General features: G+C 52.0%; 1 protein-coding gene across 3 annotated transcripts in view; it reads right to left on the minus strand.

The window, feature by feature from the left end:
* The window catches only part of GFRA2 (GDNF family receptor alpha 2), an 84,973-nt gene that overhangs the window by 50,854 nt on the left and 8,458 nt on the right, over positions 1 to 25,661 (minus strand). For 2 of the 3 annotated variants that reach the window (XM_055300603.1, XM_055300602.1), the window contains 2 exons: positions 21,966 to 22,049; positions 1,667 to 2,021 (listed from right to left, as the gene is read on the minus strand). In XM_055300603.1, coding sequence (XP_055156578.1) covers positions 1,667 to 2,021; positions 21,966 to 22,049 — 439 coding nt within the window. The remainder of the gene's footprint in view (positions 1 to 1,666; positions 2,022 to 21,965; positions 22,050 to 25,661) is intronic. The other variant, XM_055300604.1, reaches the window with a different exon arrangement.

Genomic DNA, 25,661 nt, shown 5'->3' on the forward strand with positions numbered 1-25,661 from the left:
TCTCTGTGCAGGATGAGGTGTGGAGTAAACAAAACAGAAATGACTTCTGCCCCCAGGGAACTTTCAACCAATCACCCAGTCCGGGCAAGTCTACTTACAAATCATATCTGAAATGATACACTTCTCTCCACTCCTATAGCTGCTTAGTCCAGGCCAGTACGCTACACTGGTAAGCAGCAGTATTGATGGATCCCGGCTCTGAAACGTATGAGCCGTGTGACCTTAGGCGAGGTACTTTCTGCATCTCGATCTCCTTGTGTGACAGATAAAGATGATAATAGTTATCTGCCTCGTAGCTTTATTGTGAGAGTTAAATTAGATAAACCATATAATAAACCAGAGCCCAGGGGATCCCTGGGTGGCTCAGTGGTTTGACGGCTGCCTTCGGCCCAGGGCCTAATCCTGGGGTCCCGGGATCGAGTCCCACATCGGGCTCCCTGCATGGAGCCTGCTTCTCCCTCTGCCTGTGTCTCTGCCTCTGTGTGTGTGTGTGTGTCTCTCATGAATGAATAAATAAAATCTTAAAAAAAATTTAAAAAATAAACCAGCGCCCAACACACAGTAAGCAATCTCTGAATATCTGCACTACCGTGACTTCTGTTCCTCCAGCAGCCCCGCCTGTGGCCTCCCCCCGTCACAGCCCTCCTTCCACATGCCCCCACCATCCGCAGCTCTCCATAAGGCCAGGCTCTCTCCTACCCTCCAGCCTCTGAATATGCTTTTCCAGCTGACAACATTCTCTGGCTTTCTTCTTCCTATTTTTCAAGGTTGAGCTCAACACCCCCTCCCCTGGACCCCCAGGCAGATGTCCCTCCACGATTTCCACCTGCAGTGCCTCATCTGAGAGCCCACAGCCCTCATCCCACTGCACAGGGATCACTGTCTTCTCTGTCTCCACCCCCTGGACTGGCTATTCCTCGCAGAGCACGATGTTCACCTCTGCGCGCCCAGGCCTTACAACTTAGTGCTGGGTGCAACAGGGGTTTGATAAATGCTTAACAACAAACAAGAATTGTAAAGAAGCAAATTTCAACTCCCTGTAACGACGATCAAAAAAACCTTCCTAATGATTAGGCTACACTCACTAAGCATTTCCTCTAGGCCAGGCTCTGTGCCAAGCTTCGGGCACACATCACCTCATCTAATCCTCACGTTACAACCCTGTGATGTGGGCATTTGTACTCCTGTCTGCAGGTGAAGGAACGGCAACTCAAGAAATGTTTACAACTCTCTCCGAGCCAGGCAGTTAGGAAGCGGAAAAGTCCAACCCAGACAGCCAGACTCGCACCCGCGCTGCAGGCCAGAACCAGCCTGGCTCCACCACCAGGGTGCAAGGAGCCACCTCTGTGATTTCTGAAAGCCCCTTCCTGATGGCCACGTGACCTCACGAGGACATCAGGTGGGGGCCTCCTGCAGAGGTGGGATGGAATCCACTGAAGGTCCCTTTAGTCCAGGCTCTAGAGGTCTAGGATTTGAAATTCTACACTCCTGGGCTTGCTCCCTGCGGCTTCCCACAGTGCTAAGCCTGAGCAGAGCGCGGAGCAGGCACAGAAACCATGAACCTGCACCCAATGAATGAGTGGCCGGCAATTCGGTCGGCGGATACCTGAATCCCCTCTTTGCTGGGCCCACGAGCTGCAAAGCAGTAGCGTGGCGGCAGGCTTACCGGCACAGGTGGTCGGTCCGGCACACGCTGCGGAGGTCCAGGCAGTTGGGCTTCTCCTTGTCCTCATAGGAGCAGCTGGGCAGGATGGTCTGCCGGCGGCGCTCGGCACACGCCTGGTCTTGGCAGGAGCAAAAGAGCATGCGGTAGGTGTACTCGCTGGGCACCCTGTCGAAGAACTGGCGCAGGGCCTTGTGGCACTTCCGGCGGTTGCAGCGCTCGGTGGGCGAGATCTCACGGTTGCAGATGGAGATGTAGGAGGAGCGCAGCTTCTTGCAGTTGTCGTTCAGGTTGCAGGCCTTGGCAGCGTCCAGGCAGTGGTTGCTCTTGGCGCTGACCGCCGGGTCTGCCCCTGTCCCTGGAGGGGAAGGAGCGAGCAGGTCACAGGCCCGCACAAGCATGGGAAGACCACAGCACCTGCTCCCTGGGAACACCTCCCGGCGTTCAATAAGCCCTTTGCCTCAGTTTCCTCATCTGTGAAGTGGGGACACCTAATAGGCAGTTAGGATTTAAATGACCGAATAAGCAGGTCCACAATGGGCTTATAGGACAACACCTGGTATAGAGCAGCATGTACGTGCAGGGAGCTACGAGGATGGGGACTGCTAATTCAGTCTTATTTAAAACTTATAACAAACAAAATGGCAAGCAACTAGGCGTTCATAGTCATGTTCATAAATGTGAGTAATGGAAAATAAGATGACTGGCTCAGGATCATACAACCTGTGGCAGGCTGGGTTCCCAGGCCCCTGAGCACCCAGGAGCAGCACACTTGAGCAGGCTCCTGGTCAAGGGTCCTGCTGGCATTTAGGGAGGGACAATTCTCATCAAGGCATCTTCAGCAGCCGGAGCACAAATAGCACCACTACACCATCCTCACACCCACCATATGGCCACTGAAACTGTCCCTACACATTTCAAACTGTCCCAAGGCAGGGGATCTACAGTGGCTAGTTAGTACAGAGAACCACGAAAACGGAAGGGGCTGGCGGGAGCCCTGGCACCATGAGGTGGAGGGTAAAGGTCAGCCTCGGACTCTAACAGGGCTGAGCACATATCAGCCAAAGGGTATATGTGCTGGATGTTGTGACCTTGGCATTAGTGCCATGGCTCTAAGTTTTGCACCACTGTCCATGGAGTGGAATGTCCTGGACAAAAAGCAGACTTCTCAGGAATTGTGGCGTTCCCTTTGTGGTGGCTACTCCATCATCCCACAAGTCTCAGCTCTTCTAAGGACCACCTGATCCTCCACCGCCAGCTGACCCTCACCTACAGAGAGCCTCTTGTCCATCCTGATGACAAGAGGAGGGAGACAGGAATCCAGTCTGCACGTGCCCACCTGAGACATTCTGGTGAGAGCCAGATGGGAGATCACCTAATCCTACCTCTTGATTTTACAGATAAGGAAACTGAGGCACTAAGTGGGCAAGGGTTTGCTCAAGGTCCCCCAGCACACTGGCTGGTAAACCAGAGCAGGAACCCAGTCATGCCAGCACTGTGTACAACATCAGCTTAGCATTTAGGATGGAGGAGCCACAGCCTTTTTATTCAATCTTCATCCACCCAGTAAATGCTTGCCAACACTTAGTGAGTACCACCCACCTTACAGAAGGTCCTGGAAGGTGGTGGGAAGGACACTGAGTGAGGGAGGCTGATGCCATGCCCCCCTCCCATGGCCAGTGCAGGTGCCTGAGCATTTCCAACACCGCCGCTTATGTTCAGGTCTCTGGGTCATTAACCATCTGTCTAACCCCACCTCTGCACAGCCCTCTCTCTGCTAGGTGCTGGGGCAGAGACAAATATGTAAGAGGTGGTCACATTCTTGAAGAGCTCACAAATCTAGCTAGGAAACCAAGAGGCAGAAGAGCACAGTAGTTAAGACTGGGTGCTCTAGAACTGAGCCATCTGCATTGGATGGCCCTGCTGTGTGGCTCTGGACAAGTGACTTAAAAAAAAAAAAACACACCAACTTCCTCTGCCTCAGTTTCTCCACCTGCAAAACAGTACCTACCATGTAGCATTCTTGAATGACATGGCTCACTTTTTTCTCTCTCCTGCATGATAACTTTGCCGTGTCTACAAGATCATCCTCATCAGCTGTTACACCACCCATCTTTAAGAAAAAAAAGCCTCCTCATGACCCACCGTGAAGGTACCACCCCATTTTTCTGCTTCCTTGAAAGCAAAACCCCTCAATGGAGTTGTGCATACCAGCAGTCTCTTTCTCCCCTCCTGGTCTCACCTAGACCTGCTGCAGCCTGGCATTTACCTCCCCCTCCTGCTAGTGATCCTCTTCCTCAGCCCATCAGGACACTGGCCACAGTGGGTGGCCCCCTATGGCTCCCTTTCCTCATGGCCCACCCTCTCTGTGGTCTTCCTGCAGCCACCCTGCACTTGTCTGAGCAGTCTCCGCCTTTTCCAGGGCTCAGCCTCCTCCTATATGCACCCACTCTCTAGGGCCCTCATGGCTGGCCCCCACCCAGACCTCCCTCTGAACCCCAGATCCGTATGTCCAACTGTCTGCTTGCCCACTCTACCTAAAAGGCTGACACCTGCATCTCAAATTTAACATACCCCAAATCAAGCCCACATGTTCCCTGCGAGGTTCTTCCCCAGCGCAGGCCTCCTCCTCCCTCTGAAAATAACTCACCCTCCCAGTAGCTCAGGCCAAAAATCTCAGTACCTCCATGATTCCTCTTGTATTCACACACTACATAAGGAAAACCAGGCAGTTCCACCTCCAAAAAACATCCAGAATCCAACCACTTCTCCCCACCACCCCTGCTCCCCACCCCCACGGTCTAAGCCATCATCACCACATGCTGGCAGGAGCCTCTGTTCCTAGTCTCCCTTCTCTGTCCTTGCACCCACTCCACCCCCTACCTTAAAACAATCCTCTCTCATCACAGCTGGAGTGAACCTTCTAGAACCTAAGGCAGAGAGATCACGCTCCTGGGCCCCAAAGCTTCCAGTGGATTCCCATCTCACTCAGGCCTGGGCGTGGTCTTCAAGGCTCTATCTGTGCCATCCAACATGGTAGCCACTACTCACATGTGGCCATTGAACCTGAAATGTGGCTAGCTCGAAATGAGATGTCCATACCAGGTTCTGAAAATACACACCAGATTTTGAAGATTTACTAAGAAAAAATAACAATGTAAAGCATTTCATTAATAATTTTTTAGCTTGACTACATATTGAAACAATAATATTGTGGAAGTATTTTAAAAGAATGTATTGTTAAAATTAATTTTACTTGCTTCTTTTTTACTCTTTTAATGTGGCTACTAGAAAACTTAGAATTATATAGGTGACTCATATTTCTGTTAGCCAGCACTGCTCTATATGACTTCCCCTCCTACTCCTAATGGTTACTTCTTCAATTTGAGCCACAATGGCCTCCTTGCTCTTCCTGGACCGTGCCCTGACCTCAGGGCCTTTGCACTTGCTGCTTCCTCTTCCTGGAATGCTCCTCCCCATTACCTTTCCTCATTTCTTTCAAGTCTCTGCTCAAATCTGTGAATCCTTCCCAACCACTATACATAATAAGAATCCACGCCCATTACCTCTACTCTGATCTCTTTTTCCCACAACTCATCACCATCTACCATAGTATACACTTCCTTTGTCATTTGTTTGTTTGTGTCAAATATAAACTCCGTGAAAGCAGGGGCTTTACTGGTTGTACTCACTGCAATACCCATATTTCCCAATGTCTGGTACGTGGTAGGTGTTGCAGACAAATTTAACAAGTCAAAGAATAAATGTACTTTGAACGATATTTAATTCCTAGCAAGTACTCGAAAGCTGTTGGCTAATATTACTAAAGAAGCCAAACTGACGTGGAGCCAACAATAGTGGTCAATGCAAGGCCATGTCTAGTCAAGTATCAATGTGGTCCAGAAGGGCTCAGATGTGAAAGTCAGGAGACAAGGGACAAAGACTGGGCCTCACCCCGACACCCTGCCAACAACAGCCCTACCAAGGTGGAAAAAGAGAAGTTCCCTCTCTTCTTCTTGTGAAAACAAAAAGGGGATTAAGGCAGAGAGGGAATCGAGGATGGTTTTCCCATTCACTGGATAAAGAAATCTTTACTGAAGGCCTACTATGTGCCAAGCACTTCCTCAGAGCCCCAGCCGGGAACAAGGGGGCAGGCTGCGGCAGTGCTAAACTCTGCATCAGCGAAGTGAGGCTGCTGTAGGAGCAGAGACGAAAGCATCGTGCCCAGCCCAGGGGTCACAGCAGCAGTGACATCTCTGCTGAACCTACAGGATGAGTCAGAGGAAGCAAAACGAGTACAAAGCGGGTCCCCAGGCCAAGTGAACAAAGAGTTGGGGCAAAAGCTGGGGGGAGCCGACGGCAATTCAGGATACCAGGAGATGGAAACTGAAAGAGGAGCCCAGGGGTGCACAAGAGAGGCTTGTCCACAGTGGGGTGCGGCCTCCCAAGCCGTCCCCACCGCACCCCCGAGCTGTGGCCACACCATCCTGCCAGGGCCAGGATCCAAGGATGCCTGTCGACACAAAGGCTGTTCTGGGGCATCTCCCCCGCCAGCCAGGTGGTTCTTCCACGTTCCTTGCACCTGTCAGGACGCTGGCGGGCGGAAGGGAAGAGCGAGCAAAGCAGGCTGGGGCGGAGGTGGAGGAGCGCCAGGACGGCCAGGCCCCCGGAGAGGCGCGGGGCGACGCCGCACGCGGAGCAGCAGCTAATTTGGGCCTGTGGCTGCTTTTAGGTTCCCCAGGTGCTCTGTTCCTGCTCCTCTCAGCGTGTTCTGAGCTAATGCCGCTGTAATTACAGCCTCAGTGCCTTCCATTTGGAACTTGAATAGTGAGAGCTTGTGCTAGGGGGCGGGAAATGTAAACCCCTGGGCCAAAACTTGGTAAATTTCCTAGAAAAAAAAAACAATAAATGTGGCAACAGTAACAGCAATTGCCTGGTTACAGGGATGATGCCCCTTCCGACCCTCCCGGAGCAGATGCCCACCCTGGGGGAGCTCGGCCCCGGAGGCTGGCCCGGGCTCAGCTCTCCTTCCAAGCCAGGAGGCCCGGGGCCGAGACGGGCAGGCCCACCAGAAGGCCCCTTCCCACAACCACCCCCTCGCTTTCACCACTGACCGCCTCTCCCCTGGGTCCAGAAGGCTTGCTTTTCTCTTCAGGAGACCCCACTTGGGGAGGAGGGAGGAAAGTGCTGGGTTGCAAATAGCAGCCTCACCCAGCGAGGGGCTCAGCCCCTTGACCAAAATGTCCAAAGGGCAGGGAGGGAGGGAGGCCCCTGCTACCCGCCTCCCATACCACCCAGCAGAGACCACACAGGACTGCAAAGAATTCAGGAGCTAGGGGCACCTGGGTGGCTCAGTGGTTGAGCGTCTGCTTTCAGCTCAGGTCCTGATCCCAGAGTCCTGGGATCGAGTCCCACATAGGGCTCCCTGCATGGAACCTGCTTCTCCCTCTGCCTGTGTCTCTGCCTCTCTCTCTCTATGACTATCGTAAATAAATAAATAAATTAAAAAAATTAAAAAAAAAAAAGAATTCAGGAGCTAGAAGTCCACATAGGCCTTGTCCAGCCTACTCTCCACACTCACTCTGCTCCTCCCTACACAGGTCTCTCAGGTCTGCTGTGAGGAGCCCAGATGGGCCAAGGGAGAGTGAGGGGGGATTTAACCACCTTGATACTTTACAGAAACTCAGGGAACTCAGCCTCCCAGCTCCAGCCCCTGGGTACACACCCTGGCTTCTCCATGCCCCTCCATGAGACAGGGCCAGGGAACAACTGTAGAGGAGCTCCCTCACCCCAGCCAAGCCTCCCCTGCCTCCCCTCTTCCCTCCTGGGGAGCTGCCCTGAGCCAATGACCATCTGTCCCTAGATCTTCAAACTGCTAATCCTGAAATATCTGTGTGACACTTGTATCAAGTTGGGTTTATCACAACGCAGTCACCTTGGTCCGCCTATATCAATTTTGGCACGTTACCAGTACCACACATACGAACATTGAATTAATTTCTCCTTTAAATAAATCTCTTGGGATCCCTGGGTGGGGCAGCGGTTTAGCGCCTGCCTTTGGCCCAGGGCACAATCCTAGAGACCCGGGATCGAATCCCACGTCGGGCTCCCGGTGCATGGAGCCTGCTTCTCCCTCTGCCTATGTCTCTGCCTCTCTCTCTCTCTCTCTGTGTGTGTGTGTGTGACTATCATAAATAAATAAAAATTTAAAAAATTTAAATAAATAAATCTCTTAATTTTTAAATAAAATGTTTAAATTTTGGGCAGCCCCGGTAGTCCAGCGGTTTAGTGCTGCCTTCAGCCCAGGGTGTGATCCTAGAGACCCAGGATCAAGTCCCACGTCGGGCTCCCTGCAATGAAGCCTGCTTCTCCCTCTGCCTGTGTCTCTGCCTCTCCCTCTCTCTCTGTGTTTCTCATGAATAAATAAAATCTTTTTTAAAAAATGTTTAAATGTCTTCAATTGTCAATTTTTAAATTTTTTTAAGATTGATTGACTGATTGATTGATTTGAGAGAGCAACTGAGCAAATGCATGCAGGCACAAGTGGGAGGAGGGACAGAGGGAGAGAGAATCTCAGGCAAGCTCCATGCCCTCAGCCTCTATCTCACAACCCTGAGATTATAACCCAAGCAGAAACCAAGAGTCAGACACTTAACCAACTGAGCCACCCAGGCATCCCTTTAAATTCTTTAATACCTAACCAGATTTATCCTAAATGATAACATCTATGTTAGTTCTGAATTTTTCTAATATGTGATAAATTACACTGCTATTAAAATAAAAATATTTATTCCTACGCCCATCTCCCATTCCAGCAGCAGGGTGCGTGCAGTCAGAAGGAAATAACTGATTTACAGTCGAGGTTCTTCAACTTTGGTGCATTTGTGAGTCACCTAAAGTGCCTGTAACATGCAAATGCACAGGCCCCACGCCTCCCTGTCAAAAACTCTATGCCTGGTGCCTGAGAATCTGGATTCTGCAAGCTCTCGCATGATTCTGAGGCTGCCTTCCCAACTTGCAGAACCAGTGATTTGGAGGAGAGGCTAAGCTGCCAGTGCCCACTCCTCAAATACACACACATCTGATCCAGCATATTTACCAAACCCACCCTCAGCAGAAGGCAACTGATGGGTCTCTATTGCACACCCCCTGGGGCTTCACCCTCAACCCAACTGGAAGCTTCAAGGTAGACTCTTCAACCACCAAAAGGCCTCTCCCTGTGGGAGTAAAATAAGATGCTCACCATTCTGTGATACTTGTAATCCATTGGGGTGTTGGGTATTGGTATTTCTGTTCCCCTTCTGGCCTTCCAAGAAACTGCCAGCCTGGTCACTTGCCCCTATCTCATTTCTAGCTGCAATGTCCAGCCCCAAGCCTAGCCTGGGCCTCTGTGCCATACTCCACAGCTCTGCCACTAAAGTGGAAGCTGGAGGCTTAATTCTGTCTCTGACTCTCCCAACGTGTCAATCCCCAGATAAAGCCTGACCCTCTCTGGGTCTTACTGCCTCATCTGAAAAATGACAGGTTTTGAACTATATGGTCTATATTTTGTGATTCTCTTGCTAACCCTCACGCCCCTATACACACACACACACACACACACACACACACACACACAGAGTGTAAGACTCTGAGGGCTGCAGGGAGTGAGGAAATTCCCATCCCACCTCCTTTAGAAACAGGCTAAAAGGAGTCTACCCTGGTCCCATGCAAACACAGCATTTATATGCATAGAAATACACTCGCATAAACAAGGACTCACAGCCACACCTGCCTCCTCCATGCGCAGACCCCAAGGTCCTGTCGGCTGGCAGTCAGTCACACACAGCCAGCTGTCAACCAACAAATATGTTCAGGTATTGACCACATGCTCTAGAAATCCACCTATGAACTGAAAAGACAGAGTCCCTTCTCTCCAGAGGCTTTCAGTCTAGTGAGAGAAAGACTGATAATAAACATATTATCAAATAAATATGGTAATTTAAAGTGCTAATACATGCTACAGAGAAAATAAACTAAGGGAATTCAAAAGAGAATGACTGGGGGATGGGAGGCTCTGTCCTAGGAGGTAATATCCAAGTTGAGAAAGAATGGTGGGCAGAAGGAGTGAAACACACACACAAAAAAAATCCAAGGTAAGAGAATCCCAAACAAAAGGAATAGCATGTGCAAAGGCCCTGAGACAGTCATAAGCTTGGTGTGTGCCAAAGGAAGAGTAAAGTGGCTGAAGCTTCCTTAACGAAGCAGAAGTAAGAGAGAAGAGAAGTCACAGGTGGGTAGTGACTACAAAGATTCTGTATATAACTTAGAGATAAAAAACAACAGGATGGGTGGGATGCTAAATGGGACGAAAAAGAAATTCAGGAAAACTCTTAGGTTTGGGGCTTGAGCACCAGGTGGATGGTGAAATCACTTTGTAAAACAGGAAAGACCTGGAGGGGGCAGCCCTGGTGGCACAGCAGTTTGGCGCCACCTGCAGCCTGGGGTGTGATCCTGGAGACCCAGGATCGAGTCCCACATCGGGCTCCCTGCATGGAGCCTGCTTCTCCCTCTCCCTCTCCCTGTGTCTATGCCTCTCTCCCTCTGTGTCTATGAATAAATAAATAAAATCTTTAAAAAAAAAAAAAAAGGAAAGACCTGGAGGGGAGAAGGAGGGCAGAACTAAACACACAATTCTGTTTTCACTGAAGTTGGAGATGCCTACTAGATGTCCAAGTGGAGATGCTGAAAGGGCAGAAGGACAAATGAGTGCAGGAGGTAGGTCTGAGCTAGAGGCATAAAACGGTATGACTGACATGGAGGCTATTTGGTACCAGAGGACTAAATCAGGTGGCCCAAGTTGAGGGTGATGACAAAGAAGAGGAAAGGGCTCAGGACAGGATGGGCTTGGGATGCCATCATTTAGCAGACACTGGGAAGGAGTGGACCAGGAGGTGGTACAAAGCCAGGTGTCATGGAAGCCAAGCCAAGACCTCCAAAGAGGACAATCGACTCAGTCCAAAGAAGTAGGGATGTAAGGGTGAGCAGAGGGGCAATCGACAATGAGATGCAGACAAAACCAACCCTAAATGGGGCTGGATGGGAAGCAGGACAGGTGAGGAACTAGAGGGAACCCACTTTCCCTATGGGCTGTAGCCACCCACACCATCACCACCATACCCCTCACCCTCATGGGGCCATCCGTGCCCAGTTGCCCAAGATTCACTCACTCTCCCAACACTTGCGTCCTGAGCACCCACTACATGTGGAGCCCAGCCAGAGAAATGAACAAAACCAACAAAGGCCCCTGCCTTCCTGAAGCTTACATTCTCCTTTGAGTGAGAGACTATAATCCAGTAACAAAGAGAAAGTTACACTTGGCCTGAAGCTCGCTCTGCAGCTTCACAAGTCTCCCTGCCCATCCCTGCTGGGGGCTGGGCTGATGATGATGTGCAGGGACTCTGGCCCAGCTGGGAGGCGGAGGACCTAGCTGGGCCACCAGCTAGCAGAGCAAGCGTCACAGGTTATGCAACCTCTTTGAGCCGCATTTATTTTCCTTATCTGCAAAACGAGGATAAAACATCCAGGCTGCCCGCACATAGGACGGATGCTAAAGATGAGACAGGATAATATAGATAAAAATGCCTTCGCAGTTCCCGGCACATGCGCCATAAATGCTTGCTTAAGAATGTGTTCCCCAGCTGGAAAGATCTTCCCCCCCAATCTCTCCATTTTCACATAACTCTGCTGGAAGAGACTCATCCCATGGACCTCTTGCCCCAGCCTCACACACCACACCCCAAAAGATAGAAGGGTCCCCAGTCTCCTCATTGGTGAACAAGAGACAGGCTCTCTGCTCATCCAGGAGCCTAAGAGATCAGGAACTCCAGAATCTTCCTCACCACTGGAGTGGTGGCCAGGAGCCCCATACCATCTGCATGAAGTAATGCCTCAGCTTCCCCAAGAGATGACCTTGCCAATCCCAGCATGCCTCGCCTACCAGTCCTCTGTCCTCACTCAAGGGCCAGGCATCCAGTGGGACCACAGTCTTCATCCCCACTGCTCCAGATGCCTGCCCTCCTCAAACTAGTAGAAGTCCCAAGCTCCCTCATATCCTCAACCTTCTCTGGGACATTTCTCTCACCTCCAGACCCACACAGCACACAGCCACCCCAGCACCCTCCAGGGTCAGCCATATTTTTGGAAGCAAACCAACACACCAAAAGTTAATTTGATGAATGGCAAATTCACTGAAAATCTATTCCAAAAACCGATTGCTCTTAAACATCATTTTATATTTTGTCAAACCTTAACCACTGTCAGAATTCTTTCTCCAATTCTTCAAAGGGCTTATTAGTCTTAATTTGTGTTGCAAGCAATTAAAAATTAAAATTTCATTATTTCACATTTGAAGGGGCTTTTTCGGCCATTTTTGAGGGCTCTGTGTCTTCTCAAATGTAATCGGAGTGGGTTTTTTTAAACTAGGTTTTTGACCATGGTCACACCAATTCCCACAATGGCACATCAGCTTTAATTTTGTATTTACAACAATTAAAAACAAAATTGAAGCATTTCATATTGATACGATTCACCTAAATCCTTCATCAGCATTTTTTAAAGATTTTATTTATTTATTCATGAGAGGCAGAGAGAGAGAGAGAGAGAGAGAGAGAGAGAGAGAGAGACAGGCAGAGAGAGAAGGAGGTTCCATGCAGGGAGCCTGACATGGGACTCGATCCCGGGTCTCCAGGATCACGCCCTGGGCTGAAGGTGGCGCTAAACCACTGAGCCACCCGGGCTACCCCAGCATTTTTTATTTCTGGTGAATGGATGCGTGATTGGAAGCACCAACCATAAGTTAAATTTTTTTTAGTGATTATGAAATATGCTTTTCTCATCCTAAGATGTCCTTCTTCACAAAGAAGTTCCAAAAAGCCATCTACAGTTGCTGTTTTTACCTTCCTACCTCACATCCTCTCTTCCATCCTCCCCAAATCAACCTTCCAACCCATGGCCCCACTAAGGATAGTGTAGTCAAGGTCATTAGGGACCTCCATGCTGCCACATGCGATGGTCATGTGACTAAACTTCTCTGAACTGACCTCTCTGCTACATTGGGCATAGCTGACCCCTTCTCTCTTGAGACCTGTACCTCTCTTGGCTTCCCCCAGCACCCTTGACTTGCTTTCCCCTTCCTCACTGGCCCTCATCTCAACTTCTTTGCTCACTCTTCTCCCCTGCTCATGAAGCCCAGCCTCCCTCTCTTTTTGTCCACACACTCTTGCTAGGTGACCTCATGGGTCCATGGCTTTAAATATCATCTATATGCTAACGACTCTCAGTCTATATATCAACACTGACCTCTCCTCAGAAGTCCAGGCTTACATCCAACTGCCTACTTGGCATTTCCAGGCAGAGGTCTGACAGAGAACTCTAGATTACTGGCCCCCCCAACCTCTCCTTCCCTCTTTCCCATCCTAATATATGGCAGTTCCATCGTAGTTCAAGCCTAAATTACCAGAGTTGTCCTTAGCTCCGTCCCACAACAAATCCCTCTGCATCCCCTACTGTCTTAGGACTCTAGCCTGTGCAACAGCCTCCAACTGCTCTCCGGCTTCCACTCCTACCCGTGCCCCTCCCCACCCCATGATCCACTCTCCCGCAGCTCAAGAGTAAGCTTTTCAAAAGTATAAATCACACTGTGCTTCTCAAGTGCCTAAAATCCTAAGTGCTACCCAAGTGCCTAAAAGGTTTCTCATCACTCTTCAAATGAAATCCAAAGTCCTTAACTTACTTGTAGCATCCCAGTGATCTGGCCCCTGCCTGCATCTGTGCTCACCCCCCAAACCACCACATCCACCTCATTCACTGAGTCCCAGCCACATGGCCTTCCCAGGTCCCACCCTCCCTCATGGTGTCTCCTCCTGGGGACTTCATGGCTGGATCCTTCCTGAGAGTCCAATTTTGGCATTCCCAATCTGGAGGACCCACCAGCCACCTCTGTCCTATCTTCCTATTTAACTTGCATGGCACTCATCACTATCTATTTGTTGGCGGTGCTGTTAATTTGTTTGTTGGCTTGTCTTCTGTTTTTCTGTCTCAAGCTAATTGAAATAAGCTCCATAAGAGCAACAGACTTCCTTGTCTCGTTCACTAACATATCCGCAGCACCTAGAACGAGGCACAGCATGCAAAGGACGCTTCTGGAGTTTAAGGATGAATTCACACACACACCACCTCTGCAAGATGGGGCATAAGCGCCCAGAGGTCAATGACAAAGCCTCCAGACTATAGGAAGCCCAAAAATATACATATAAAGGTTTAGTCCAATAATTATTTTTCTTGATCACGTGAAAATGGACTTCCCATCTTCAAATGCCCCTCAGTATCTAGCCCTGGACCAGTGTTCCCTGGGTTTCCCCAGGCGGTAAAAAAGAAGGCTGAAGAGAGTGATTGTTCTGCTGAGGGAAGGGCCCCATCACCCCTCTTCACTTGCCCACTCAGGCCACACATACACACACACACACACACACACACGCACACACACGCACCCATGCACCACTGCCACCACCACCTCACATCCTCATATATACATACCACTCCACACACACCCCACCCCCATGTCACCCCCACACACATAGCATACATGCCATATGCACACATCACCTCACACACACACACCATATGCACACACACTTTCATATGTACATGCTACTCCACACAAATATACCCCATACGTATGCTACCCACACACACATATCCTACGTGCCATATGCACATACCACCTCACACACACATACACACACATGCTCACAGCACACACACACACACACACACACACAATCTGCACCACCCCACACATACCACCCTCCACACACTCTGACCCCAGTCAGAACTATGCCTTTCTCTCCACAGCCATGGGGCTAAAGGAGTCTATCAACAGATATGATTGGAAGGGGCAGCCCCAGGGCAGTTACCCAAACCCTGCCTTATGCCGGGATAAATCAGGTGAGCACAGTGCATGGCTAAACCAGGAGCATGCGCGGGGGGACGGAATCTTGCAGCCATCTCAGGAGCCTCTCAAGAGCAGAGAGACCCAGCCCAGAACAACCCCACATCCACGCTGCTGGCAGAGCCTGTCTTCATACCCGAAAGGAAGCAAGTAGGTGTCCCCTAGGAGACGCTGTTTTACAAGTACCAGAAGAGATGCCTGCGTGGCTCAGGCAGTTAAGTGTCCGACTCTTGATTTCAGCTCAAGTCATGATCTCAGGGTCCTGAGATCCAGCCCTGCATCGAGCTCCGCACTGGGTGTGCAGCCTGCTTATGACTCTCTTTCTCCCTCTCCCTCTGCCCTTACCCCCCTAATAAAAAGTACCAGAAAATGTCTTCACCCTAAAAACCTCACCCCAACCATGACATCTCAAATTCTACCATTAAAAAAGCCTCTCTTTGGGGTTAAACTTTGTTCTCTCCTGTTCTTTTCTTCCTTCCTTCCTTTTTTCTCACAGCAGTTTCTTCTTTGGACACAAAGGCAACGAAGCATGATGTCACCAACACCCTGCTCACACCTTAGCACAAGCAGATCCTCCCACCCACTGACGGAAGCCCGAGGTCACAAGAACACAGCACTGCTAGGAGAGAGCAGGAAACAAAAAGGAAGGGGGGACACCTCGGCACCCCTTGATGGCGAAGCTGGCCTCCTCCCAGGGGCTCCCAACTGCTGATGGGTGTGGCAAGAATCACTGGTCACCTGACTCGATCCACCCATCACCTCCCCTCCTCCGTCCCCACAGTCCCACAGTCCCTGGCCCCACACCCCACACCCTCGCTCCCTGGCCATCAGAGGAGCTCTTCCCGAAAGGGGAGGAGGAAGAGGTGATAGAGCTGCAGCTAAAGCCCAATTTTCGTTGACACTCAGAGTCTCTGACAGCTGTTAGAAGAAGAATGTGATTTTGAAATTTAAATAACACGCTTCTGCATTCGGCTCAGGGAGACAACCTGAGGATAAGCAGTTTATCGCCTAAGCCACCATGCAGGGGGGCAGGGAGAGAGGCCGCCTGCTTCCTCAGTTCCTCCCTGTCCTCCATCCCCAAACCGCCTCCCCACCCACCTCCTCATAGGGGCTGCCTCAGAAGGGGGTTTCGGAGACTCACCAGCCAAGCAGCTGAAGCCGGTGAAGCCCTTGCTCTCCAGTCTCTGCCAAGCAACCTGAGGGGAGGAGGGTCTAGGGGCAGAAAGGCTCAGACACCCCCTCAGAGGAGCAGGGAAAGGAAGGGGCCTCCACAGGCATCTAGCAGAGCTGAACCAGGTCCCCCCAGTGGCCATGGGGGCGACTGTCACACAGGCCTGGCTCTGGAGGCAAGGACCTCAGCCCCTCCCCAGTCAGGTAGTCATGCTGAGTGAGCTCTGTTCTAGAGAAGTCCAGGGCAGGACTCCTGGGCAAGGAGACCCCAGAGAGGCCAATCTCCTATCTGACATCAGGATCTCTCTTCACTGTCCTTGGAGCTCACCAGGCCCAGAAGATGTGTGGTTCCTTCACTATCCCAGCTGGGCCAGGCCTCTAAGCCATGATGCTGCCAGGAATGGCATTTCCAGAACCCCTCTCTCCCCTTCCAAGACTTCCATGATCTACCCAAGCACACTGAACTCTCCAGGCAGCACTTGGTCTACACCACCACCACCGCCACTAAGCCTCCTGGTGAGTGTCTAAGTGGGTGTCTGCTCACCCCACCAGACAGTGAGGACGTGAGTCTGCATCAGTTTAAAGCAGTGTCTGATGTAGCATCTGGCACACAGCAAGCTGAATGTTTACTGAACTAAACAGGTGGGCCCCAGCCCCACCTCTCCCACGAAGCACTTAGGAGCCCCGCCTTTCCCTAAACCTCAGATGCTCCTAAGGTGCAGCCCACACAGGCCCCTCACACTTGCCTGGACCTCTTCACACCTCTCCTCATGTGGTCTAACACCCCACACCAAGCCATCAGCTCCCTCCTGCCCACAGCAGCACCACCCATGGCCTTCACCCAGGTTGCCCCAGCGCCACATAAGGACCTGTGCATGCATCATCACCAACCCCCGCAGGGAAGGCCCCAACTGCTCGGTTTTACAGGTCAGCAGAGTCAAGTGACCCACCCTGTGGTCACCCAGCTGGTAGAGCAAAGCCAAGATTCAAACTAGGTCTAGCAGGCCCACTCCAGGATCTTCTGCGGATATATACTAGGAGCACGGCGCAGTGCAAGGCACCCCCAGGAATATGGAGAGGCTAGATGCACTGACACAGACACCAACACCCACAACACACACATGCCCCAACCATGACACTTCTGTGGTACCAAGGGCAAGGGTGGTGTTCATCTGTCAGGGGCCACCTGCCAGACTTCTTGGCAGGGATAGGGTGCCCTCCACTCCTAAGCCCCCAAAAACGGAACCACTGGAACCTGAAACAAGAACATCCTTAGGCCTTTCCCGCCCTCATCCAAGCAAGACAGCCCATCCACCCCAGAGGCTCACTGGCCAACTGAGGCAGACAGCGCCCATGGCTTCTTCCTCCAACCCACAAAAGGCCATGGGCCCAGACATCTCGCCAGCCTCCGTGTGTCCCCACCACCCCACAGCATGGCTCACCAAGGTCAGGGTGGCTCAGCAGGAGTCCCCAGGGTGTACTGTCCCATGAAAATTACCAGTCAGCTCCCACTCCAGCCCCCACCAAGCACCATCGTGGGTAGGAGGCAACCTCATGTCACCAAAAGCCTTGCAACCATTTTCCAGATGGAAGCTTCCAGACCAGCTCTGCCACAGCTAGTCATCTGCCCTTAGAGAATCCACTCCATACGTTTTAAAGAGCTACATATTTTAGTGCAATGTGCCCCAGCACTGAGTCAAGCATTTGCCTGCAGTAGCTCACTTAGTCCCAACAGAAACTCTAGACGGCAGGTGTTTCTTGCAGTGCCTTGCTGTAGGAGAGGAAGCCAGGGCTCACAGGCACCTGCCTGAGCAACCACCAGGCAGGGTGGAAGCGAGCACTAGATTCCCAGTCCAGTCTGGCCCTGCTCTTGGGGTCTCCGTTTCCTCTTCTGTCCAGAGAAAGCCTGAGCCTAGGTGATCTCCAAGTTCCCTTCCAGCTACAGGAGGGACATGTTTCCATAAATATGCTCCACACCCATGCATCTGGTAAGGCCTGCAGTGGATGCAGAGGCCCCAGAGGCTCCTGTTCCACGCCAAGAATGCCCAGCCCGGCCAGGCCATCTGCCTGTGGCTTCTCTCTGTCCCCAAAGCATGGCCCTGTGGCTGCGAGGGAAACCACTGCCTGGGCCACCCGGACCCTTCACCCTCGCATGGATGGCCTCCCTCCATGAGAACCGAGCAGTGGAATCTTCCACAACCTCTCTCCACCTGAACGGTGTCTCCTTTCCCTAATAAGACCTTCTTCTTGCCTGTTCCATCCTCTCCTGCCTCTCCATGTGTGAACAGCTGGGGTTCAGTATTCATGGGGTCACAGACACCTGGGGATGGAGGGGCTCTCAACTTCAGCTCCCCAAACCCCTGTCCCCTACTGAACATCCCTGGTACAGGGAGGACGACTAATTCTGCAACTCTGCCTATGTCCATTCTCGGTGAATTCTCTATAGCAACCCCCCCAGCAGGTATCACACCCCCATGTTGCACACATAGGCACTATGTTCAAGAAGGCCCAGTGAGGCCCAAGATCACACTCTCCTAAGTGGCCAGGTCGGGATTCAAACCCCAGACGGACTGTCTGCCCGAAGGCCCACACTCTTCTTGTGCACTAGGCTGCCTCCCTAACCACCCCGCTTCATGCCTGCAAGGGCAGCTGAATTGCTGCAAGCAGGAAAAACCTCATTTCTCCATGAGCACTCCCTTCTCCCTGGATGCCTCTCCCATCACTGCTGCCATGGTTCAGGGCTGAGCCAGATTGCTCTCCTCCTGGCCTTGAACTCAGGGCTAACAGGACACCAGTAATCCCAGACCCAGTTACTGATCCTAGGGCCTACGCAGAGAGAAGGACAGGCTTACCCTTCCCCCAGGGCCTCTGGCATCAGAATGCTAGAGAAATTCTGGCAACTTTTTTTGCCAATAGAATCCCAGTAGGACTTTCTGAGAACCCCAACAGAGAGAGGAGGCCAGAGATAAAGAACAAACGTTCCAGGAGGCTCCAACGACAGGGACCCAAATTCTTAGACAGTAAATGTTAAAGAGACAGTAGGAACTGAGCCCCAAAGATAACAGCACACTCTTCTGAGTCCCGAGGACTGAGTGGGGACAGTAAGGCCTAGAGAAGGGGCAAAAGACCACATAGTCCCCACTCACAGCCTTTCCACACAAAGATGATAGAGGAGGCAATGGACAGACAACTATGAGTATGTGCAAGTGCAGAAGGGCTCCTTACAGTCCTACAGGGTGGCCGCCTCATCACCCACCCTAAAGCACCAGTGCCGATCTTAGGTCACACAAGCCCAGCCTTCCGAGCCAGCAAGCCACAGGTAGGTGATATAGGGGCCCAGATGCTGACCCCACAGGGAAGCCACAGAGGGATGCATGTTCCCCTAAGCTCCAAGACGCTCTGCTCACCCTAGTACACCAAACAATGCTGCTGCTGTCTATGTGCCTTGATGGGCAAATATTAGGAAGCTCTGTTCTAAGCTTCTGTCTTCCTTCATCAGAAAAGAAACAAGTCTGTGGCAGAGAATGCAATGGCACTCGGGCCTCCCAGCTCCGCATCCAGCCTTGTTTCTTCTCTGTGCCCCACACTTGCCCGCTTGGCTTCTTGGTGGCTTGGCCAGGGTCCTCCACCCAGCTACGTGCACAAGCTTCCCAGAGAGGGCCACTCATGCACCAACTCTAAGCTGGGCTACTCTGGGTGGGGTGGGGTCAACAGGAGCAATAAGGGGGGAGCTGTCACAGACCTTGAAGCTAGGCCCTCTCTGCGGGGAGCGGCCCTCAGAGCCCAGGGATCTAGGGTCATGTGGGGCCCAGTTTCATCTAGGCAGCAGGTAAAGGAAGCTGATTCAGTGAGCTGAGACCTGATAATTTCCTCACTTGTCAATATCCTTATCCCACAGAGTATCTAGTCCATCACATAAAGATTTTCTGCTAGGAAGATGTTTAGTGGGATTCCAAAAAGCAGACCTCTGACCTTCAACCTTCAAGGAGCAAGCCTAAACTATTTCTTTATTGGAGAGAAATCCAATGGCTCCCACCCCTGCAGCAGTACTCAGCCAGCACGGTGGGAACCAGGTACATTGGGCTGGCAGGGCATCCCCACTATGGTATCGCGTGCTGAGAATATTCTTAACCTGCATCTGAGCCCTGAGGCTGTCTCAAAAGGAGTAGCCCAATGTGGAGTTCTACCCAAAACCAATGAGGATCATCTCTGAAGTCTCCATTTCATTCACTACCACCCCCAACCACCACCAGGGCCCAAGGGCAAATCTAGATGGTCACCCTTTGGCCAATGCCTCCTTTCTCACCGGGTTCCAGGATTTCTCCCCCCAGGTACCTACCTACGTATCCTCCTACATCAGTGCTTAGATATAGTCCCATATAGTCTCAATGGAACCAAGTGAGGAAAAATTGGCTCCTGAGTAGGCCAAAAAAAAAAAAAAAAATTAGGTATTCCTTGGCATTTGCTATGGACTAAATATATTGTGCCCACCAAATTCATATGCTGAAGTCCTAATCTCCGATGTGACTGTATTTGCAGACAGCTTTTAGGAGGTAATTAGGTGAAATGAGGCTGTAAAGCTGAGGAGGTAAGGCCACAGCCAATAGAACTGGTGTCTTTAAAAAAAAAGGGGGGGCTCTCTCGCTCTCTCTCCCTCTCCTGCCCTCTGTGCCATCCCTCACCCCACCCTGTGAGGACACAGGGAGAAGTGGCCATCTGCAAGCCAGGAAAAGAGCTCTCACCAGAAACCAAACCCTCTCAGGCTTTAATCTTCATCTTCCAGCCTCTATGAGATAATAAATTTCTGTTGTTGAAACTCCCCAACATGGAATTTTGCTATGGCTGCCAAAACAGATGAAGACAGTATTTCTCTACAGAGTATTGACTTTTCTCCTTAGGGGGGCAATAACAGGAAAGAAAGTTTGAAAACAGTCTCCTAGGGAATTCTTCATTTGAAAGGGTTTAGGGTCTCACTGGAGAGTCTTTCATTTCACAGTTTTAGAGTGCTGCTTCTCAACTGGTAGCAGTTGTGCCCCCAAGAGACATTTGGCAATGTCTGGAGACATTTTTGGTCGTCACGACTCAGTGGGTTGCTACTGGCATCCAGTAGGTAGAGGCCAGGGATACTGCTAAACATCTGACGGTATATGGGCCAGCTCTTCCCACAGGACAGAACTACCCAGATCAAAACTTCAACGGTGCTGCTATTGAGAACCCATAGTTTAGAGCAAAAGAAACTTGAGAAGGCTTCACATACTGCCACAAAACTTCCTAGAAACCTCAAGTCTGGGGCCCTGTACCATAACAGGCCCCCCGGCCACCTCTGAGCACCAGTGGTGGCTTCAGGAGCAGCTCATCCCCAGGCCCCACAGACCAGTTCCCAAGACTGGAAGGCCCTCCCAGGGCCTGAGCAGGGGTGGCTGCCCTGGGCCCACGGGTCTCCCAAATGCCAGAGGGAACAAGCAAGGAAGAGAGAACCAACCAACCCATCTGACTCCTAAACAAGGACCATGGCAAGCAAAGTGAGAGCTCAACACAGTCCTTCTCACTCCCTGTGCAGGCCGGGACATGAGTGGCCTGGCACTCAGAGGCCTCTCAGTGGAGTTCAAGAAGAAGAGCCCTTGGTGGAAGGGGAGTCCCCAAGTGGAACAGAGAGTGGTAATACTACCACCCACAGCCACGGCTATGGGCTCCTGTTGGGGCCCCGTGCTGTGCTGCCCAGCAGCTCTCTGAGCCCTTAACAACCACTGGCTCATTTTAGACCTCATGACAATCCCACTGCACAACTGAGGACACCAAGGCATAGAAAAGTTGAACAACGTGATCAAAGTAGAACTCCAAAGTGAAAGAGCTGAAAACTGGAAAGGAGGACCCACAGGGCAAGATCAGTGACAAAACAAGAGAGTGACAGCAGGTTTCAGACTCAAGACCTACTGCATGGTAGGCACATTCTAGTCAATTCCAAGAAATGCTCCACTCCACACACAACCTCGGGGTGGGGTGGGGTATTACGGGTTTCTTCTTTTACAGATGAAGACCTGAAACTCAGAAACATCAAGGGGCTTGCGGGTGGAAGGCAGAGCCAACTGAGGGCCAGGGCGCCTAGGAGGACTGCGGAGCCCCTAGCGCAACTCCACTTACCTGAGAAGATTGAAGCAAGCCTGAAGATGTCCGAGAGGCGGGAGGTCACCGGCTCATAGGGTGAGGCTTCGTAAAACTCCTCACCTGGAAGAGAGAACCGGCGTCAGGCACAGGCTCACCCTCCCTATGGTGCTAGACCAGAGCAAGCCACCATGGAAATACTGACAATTTCATACAGGTGAGTTCTTTCTCTAGCAGTCTTCCACAGCAGCTCAGTACTGCTAACATATCCCTCTCTTGACCTCCCTGCATGTCTAGCCCTCTTCTAAGCACCTCCAAATGCTTCTGGAAAGAAAGCACCAGGGAGGTGGACAGCCTGCAGAAGGCCAGGTATAAATCACAGGATTCGAAGCGAAAGGCACTCTGAGGTCATTTGGTACAACTTCCCCACTTCACAAGAGAGGACTCTCGGGTGGCCCAGAGAGGTAAAGCCACCTGACTGAAATCACACAGCTACTCACGGCTGAGCTAGACCAGACTCTGGTCCGTTGGCCCTCACACCAGCATTCTCTCCCATCACACTGGGTTGGCTCTGCTCAGGCCACCTAAGGGCACAGAACTTCCTCTTTGCTTCCCATCATGTCATCAGAAGAGTCTGATTGGAGAGCCGAAAGTCTGCTGAGTGGAGGCCTGACCCCCAGCTTGTCTGACTGATCCCCACCTCTGCACTCCCTGCCTGGCCTCCCCACCACCTGCTGCTTCTCAGACCTCTCCTGGAGGCTTCGGGATGCATCAGAGGCTTGGTGAATGGAAAAGCAAGCGAGTGACAGGAGATAAATGGCACAGGCATGCCCTGGAGACCCACCACCTCCTCATCAGGACTCCCGCCCCTTCCGCCAACACCTCAGCGGGAGAGGAAATATCCTCTTGAGACGTTACTGTGAGGAGAAATCAATGAATAATCACTCAGACTGTGTGTGTGTGTGTGTGTGTGTGTGTGTGTGCACGCTGAAGGGGCGGGGGAGACAAGTGATGACCCACAGTCTCACACGCTGATTTCCTATCCACCCAGGTCCAGCACCTAAAGAAGCGCACATGTGTGGTGGCATCCAGGGGGGCCACCTGCAGGAAGGTGCCAGCCATCTGGAAGAGGGGACTTGGAATCTGCCCATAAGGGGCTCAGGTCACCCAGAGGCCAGCACTCAAGGTTTATCCAGCCCTCTGCTGGTTCTCAGAGCAAAGCACCTGTCTGCTAGGTATAGCCCAAAATGGCACAGACCCCTAGATGTTCATTCTCCCCCTGGAGAAATGGCTCCCACCCTTTACTTCACCTCATAGGAATGAGCACCCCTCATGCCCTACAACACCCAGCACACTGAGTGAACTATGCACAGTGGGTGCCCCAGTCATACCCACTGACTGCCATCCAAATGGTACGTATCCTTTCAGGCCACTCTCCAATCCTGCCTTCCCCGGGACTATCCAGGCCTGTGCCATCTCAGTGTCCTCCATTCTACCCACAGGCACTGGACAAACTCTGGGTGGTGGGGTGACCAGCCACCGCTATCTGTTGGGGCCAAATAATACAAGAGCTTAGGAAACATTTTTGTGATGAAAATGATTTTATACCAAGCCCTCTAAGTGCAGGCACCACTGAAAGTGCTTTAGATGTATGAACTCACTTAATCCTCTTAATTTCTCTATGAGATACGCGCTATTCCTCTCCCTGTTTTATTGATAAAAAACTGACCTGAAGTGGTACAGAGATGTTAAGTAACTGGCCCAAGGTCACACAGCTGGTAAATGGCACAGCCAGGTTTCAAACCCCGGCAGTTGGCTTCCGAGTCCAAGTACTTAAACATCACGAATACGGTCTCCAAAATTAAAAGTGTTACTGAACCAAACTTGGAAACAAGGATTGCTGCTGTTGAACTTCCCACAGGGGCAGTCTTGTGCTAGCTGGACCGCTCCCCCAGGCCAGGGCCTGTCCTTCCCTCTTGCATCTGGCAGAGCTAGGCACTGGGTGCCCATCAGCTAGTATGACCAACTGGGGGGCTGACTGTAGTATGATCCGGGGGGAAGCAGCCTCTTCCAGGACGGGATGGGAGAAAGGCCCACCTTATTGAAGTTAACTCACGCTGTCTGCTGCTGTGGCTGAGAAAGCCACAGCGCAGTACACACCTGTGGGAAATCAAGACACCTGGCCACCAGGCATCCTGGCAACCACACAACCAGACAGACCAAAATCTAGGATATCAGATCCCTAGGCCATGACCTGTGGGAGAGGCCTTTGCTCTTCACATCTATAGTATGAGAACGACCTGAACTTCAGTGCCACCTTTGGAGAAGGCAAGAAGCCTGGTCTCCAGTGCCCTGCGCAGCTGTCAGTGACAGCGCCACCATGTAAATACTGGTGGTTGTGGTATGGCGACAGAAGGAAAAGCTGAGCCCCAGACCACAGGCTCTCCCTAGGGCAGCTGGACAGGGGTCTGGGTAAGGAGTCAGGGACCCTGGTCCCACCAACCCTTCTCTGGCACCTTAGCTTCTTCCCCCATCAAAGTGGGACAGAACAATCTCTAGGTCCTTTGCAGTTGGGACTGTCTAGGAACTCAGCAAAGGCCACATTCCTGCCACCGCCAGCTCTGTCCACAGCGGAGGTGCTCAGCCTCTACACAGCTCAGCCTCAGGTGGAGGGGGAAGGTAGGGCCAAGCCTCCAGGGGAATCACCCCCGCCAGCAGGGGCCGGCAGGGGCCAAGGAGAAGCCACAATCAAAGTCCAAACCCACACAGATCTCTCCTCTCCACAGTCCCCCCACCCCGCCCCAGGCCCAAGCCAGGTTATTAAGTGTTATTAAGGAACAGGGAGGAAGTGCTTACAGCGTCCCCCAGGGGGACCACTCATCCCACACCGTGAATAATTAACTCTCAGGTGGATCCTGTCACTCAGAGGAACATTACCTGCTGTTAAAAGGCCTCTCAGCTTCCCCTGGCCAGCCCAAGGCAACAACTTCCTCCAGCTCTCAAGAGCCAGGAATGGGGGTGGGTGGATTCCGAGGAAGGACGGGGGAGGGGGTCGGAGGGGGTCGACTGCTCTAGTACTGGCCCAGGGAAGGGCTCTCCCAGCCTGTAGGCAGGCCAGCCCAGTGCTCTCACCCTCCAGAAGAAGGCACACACAGTCGGGCCTTCACAGACGTTTGCCAGGTAAGAGAACCCGCAAGCCAGCTCAGGCCTCTCCAGTCCGGCATTCCTGGTTTAAAGGGCCTTGAAGGCCACAGCGCAGTACGCACCCTAAGGCCCACTACGCATACCATCATCATCCAAACGCCTCACTGCCTGGCTCCGACCAGCAAGGTCCTCGGCGTCCTCGGCCTCTGACGCCGTGATGCCAGAGGGAGGCACTCGGGTGACAGGGTGCTCAGGTGGCCCACCCGGCCCTTCTAGCTGGCAGTTCTTCTGTCCCCTGGCCTGTGTGTCCTGCAGCCCTCAGCAAGCCCACTCCAAAGCAATGCCCCACCTCCCCCGGGTTGAACCTGAAGGCCTTGGGAAAGAAAATAAGAATCTAAGGACCCTGGTCCCACCAACCCTTCTCCTGCACCTGAGCTTCCCTCCCACGGTGGGGGGGGTGGGGGGGCTCAGGGGCCTCAGTTTTCATGCACTGGAGAGGCCTCCCCGTGAGGCCTGCTCCTCACCCAGCAGAGAATAAAGGACACGCACTTTGTGGCACCGTGTCCCTCTCTTTGCTCACTTCCGCTGCCA

This window comes from Nyctereutes procyonoides, unplaced genomic scaffold, assembly GCF_905146905.1.
Source record: "Nyctereutes procyonoides isolate TBG_1078 unplaced genomic scaffold, NYPRO_anot_genome, whole genome shotgun sequence".
In the NCBI taxonomy this organism is placed as follows: Eukaryota; Metazoa; Chordata; class Mammalia; order Carnivora; family Canidae; genus Nyctereutes; species Nyctereutes procyonoides.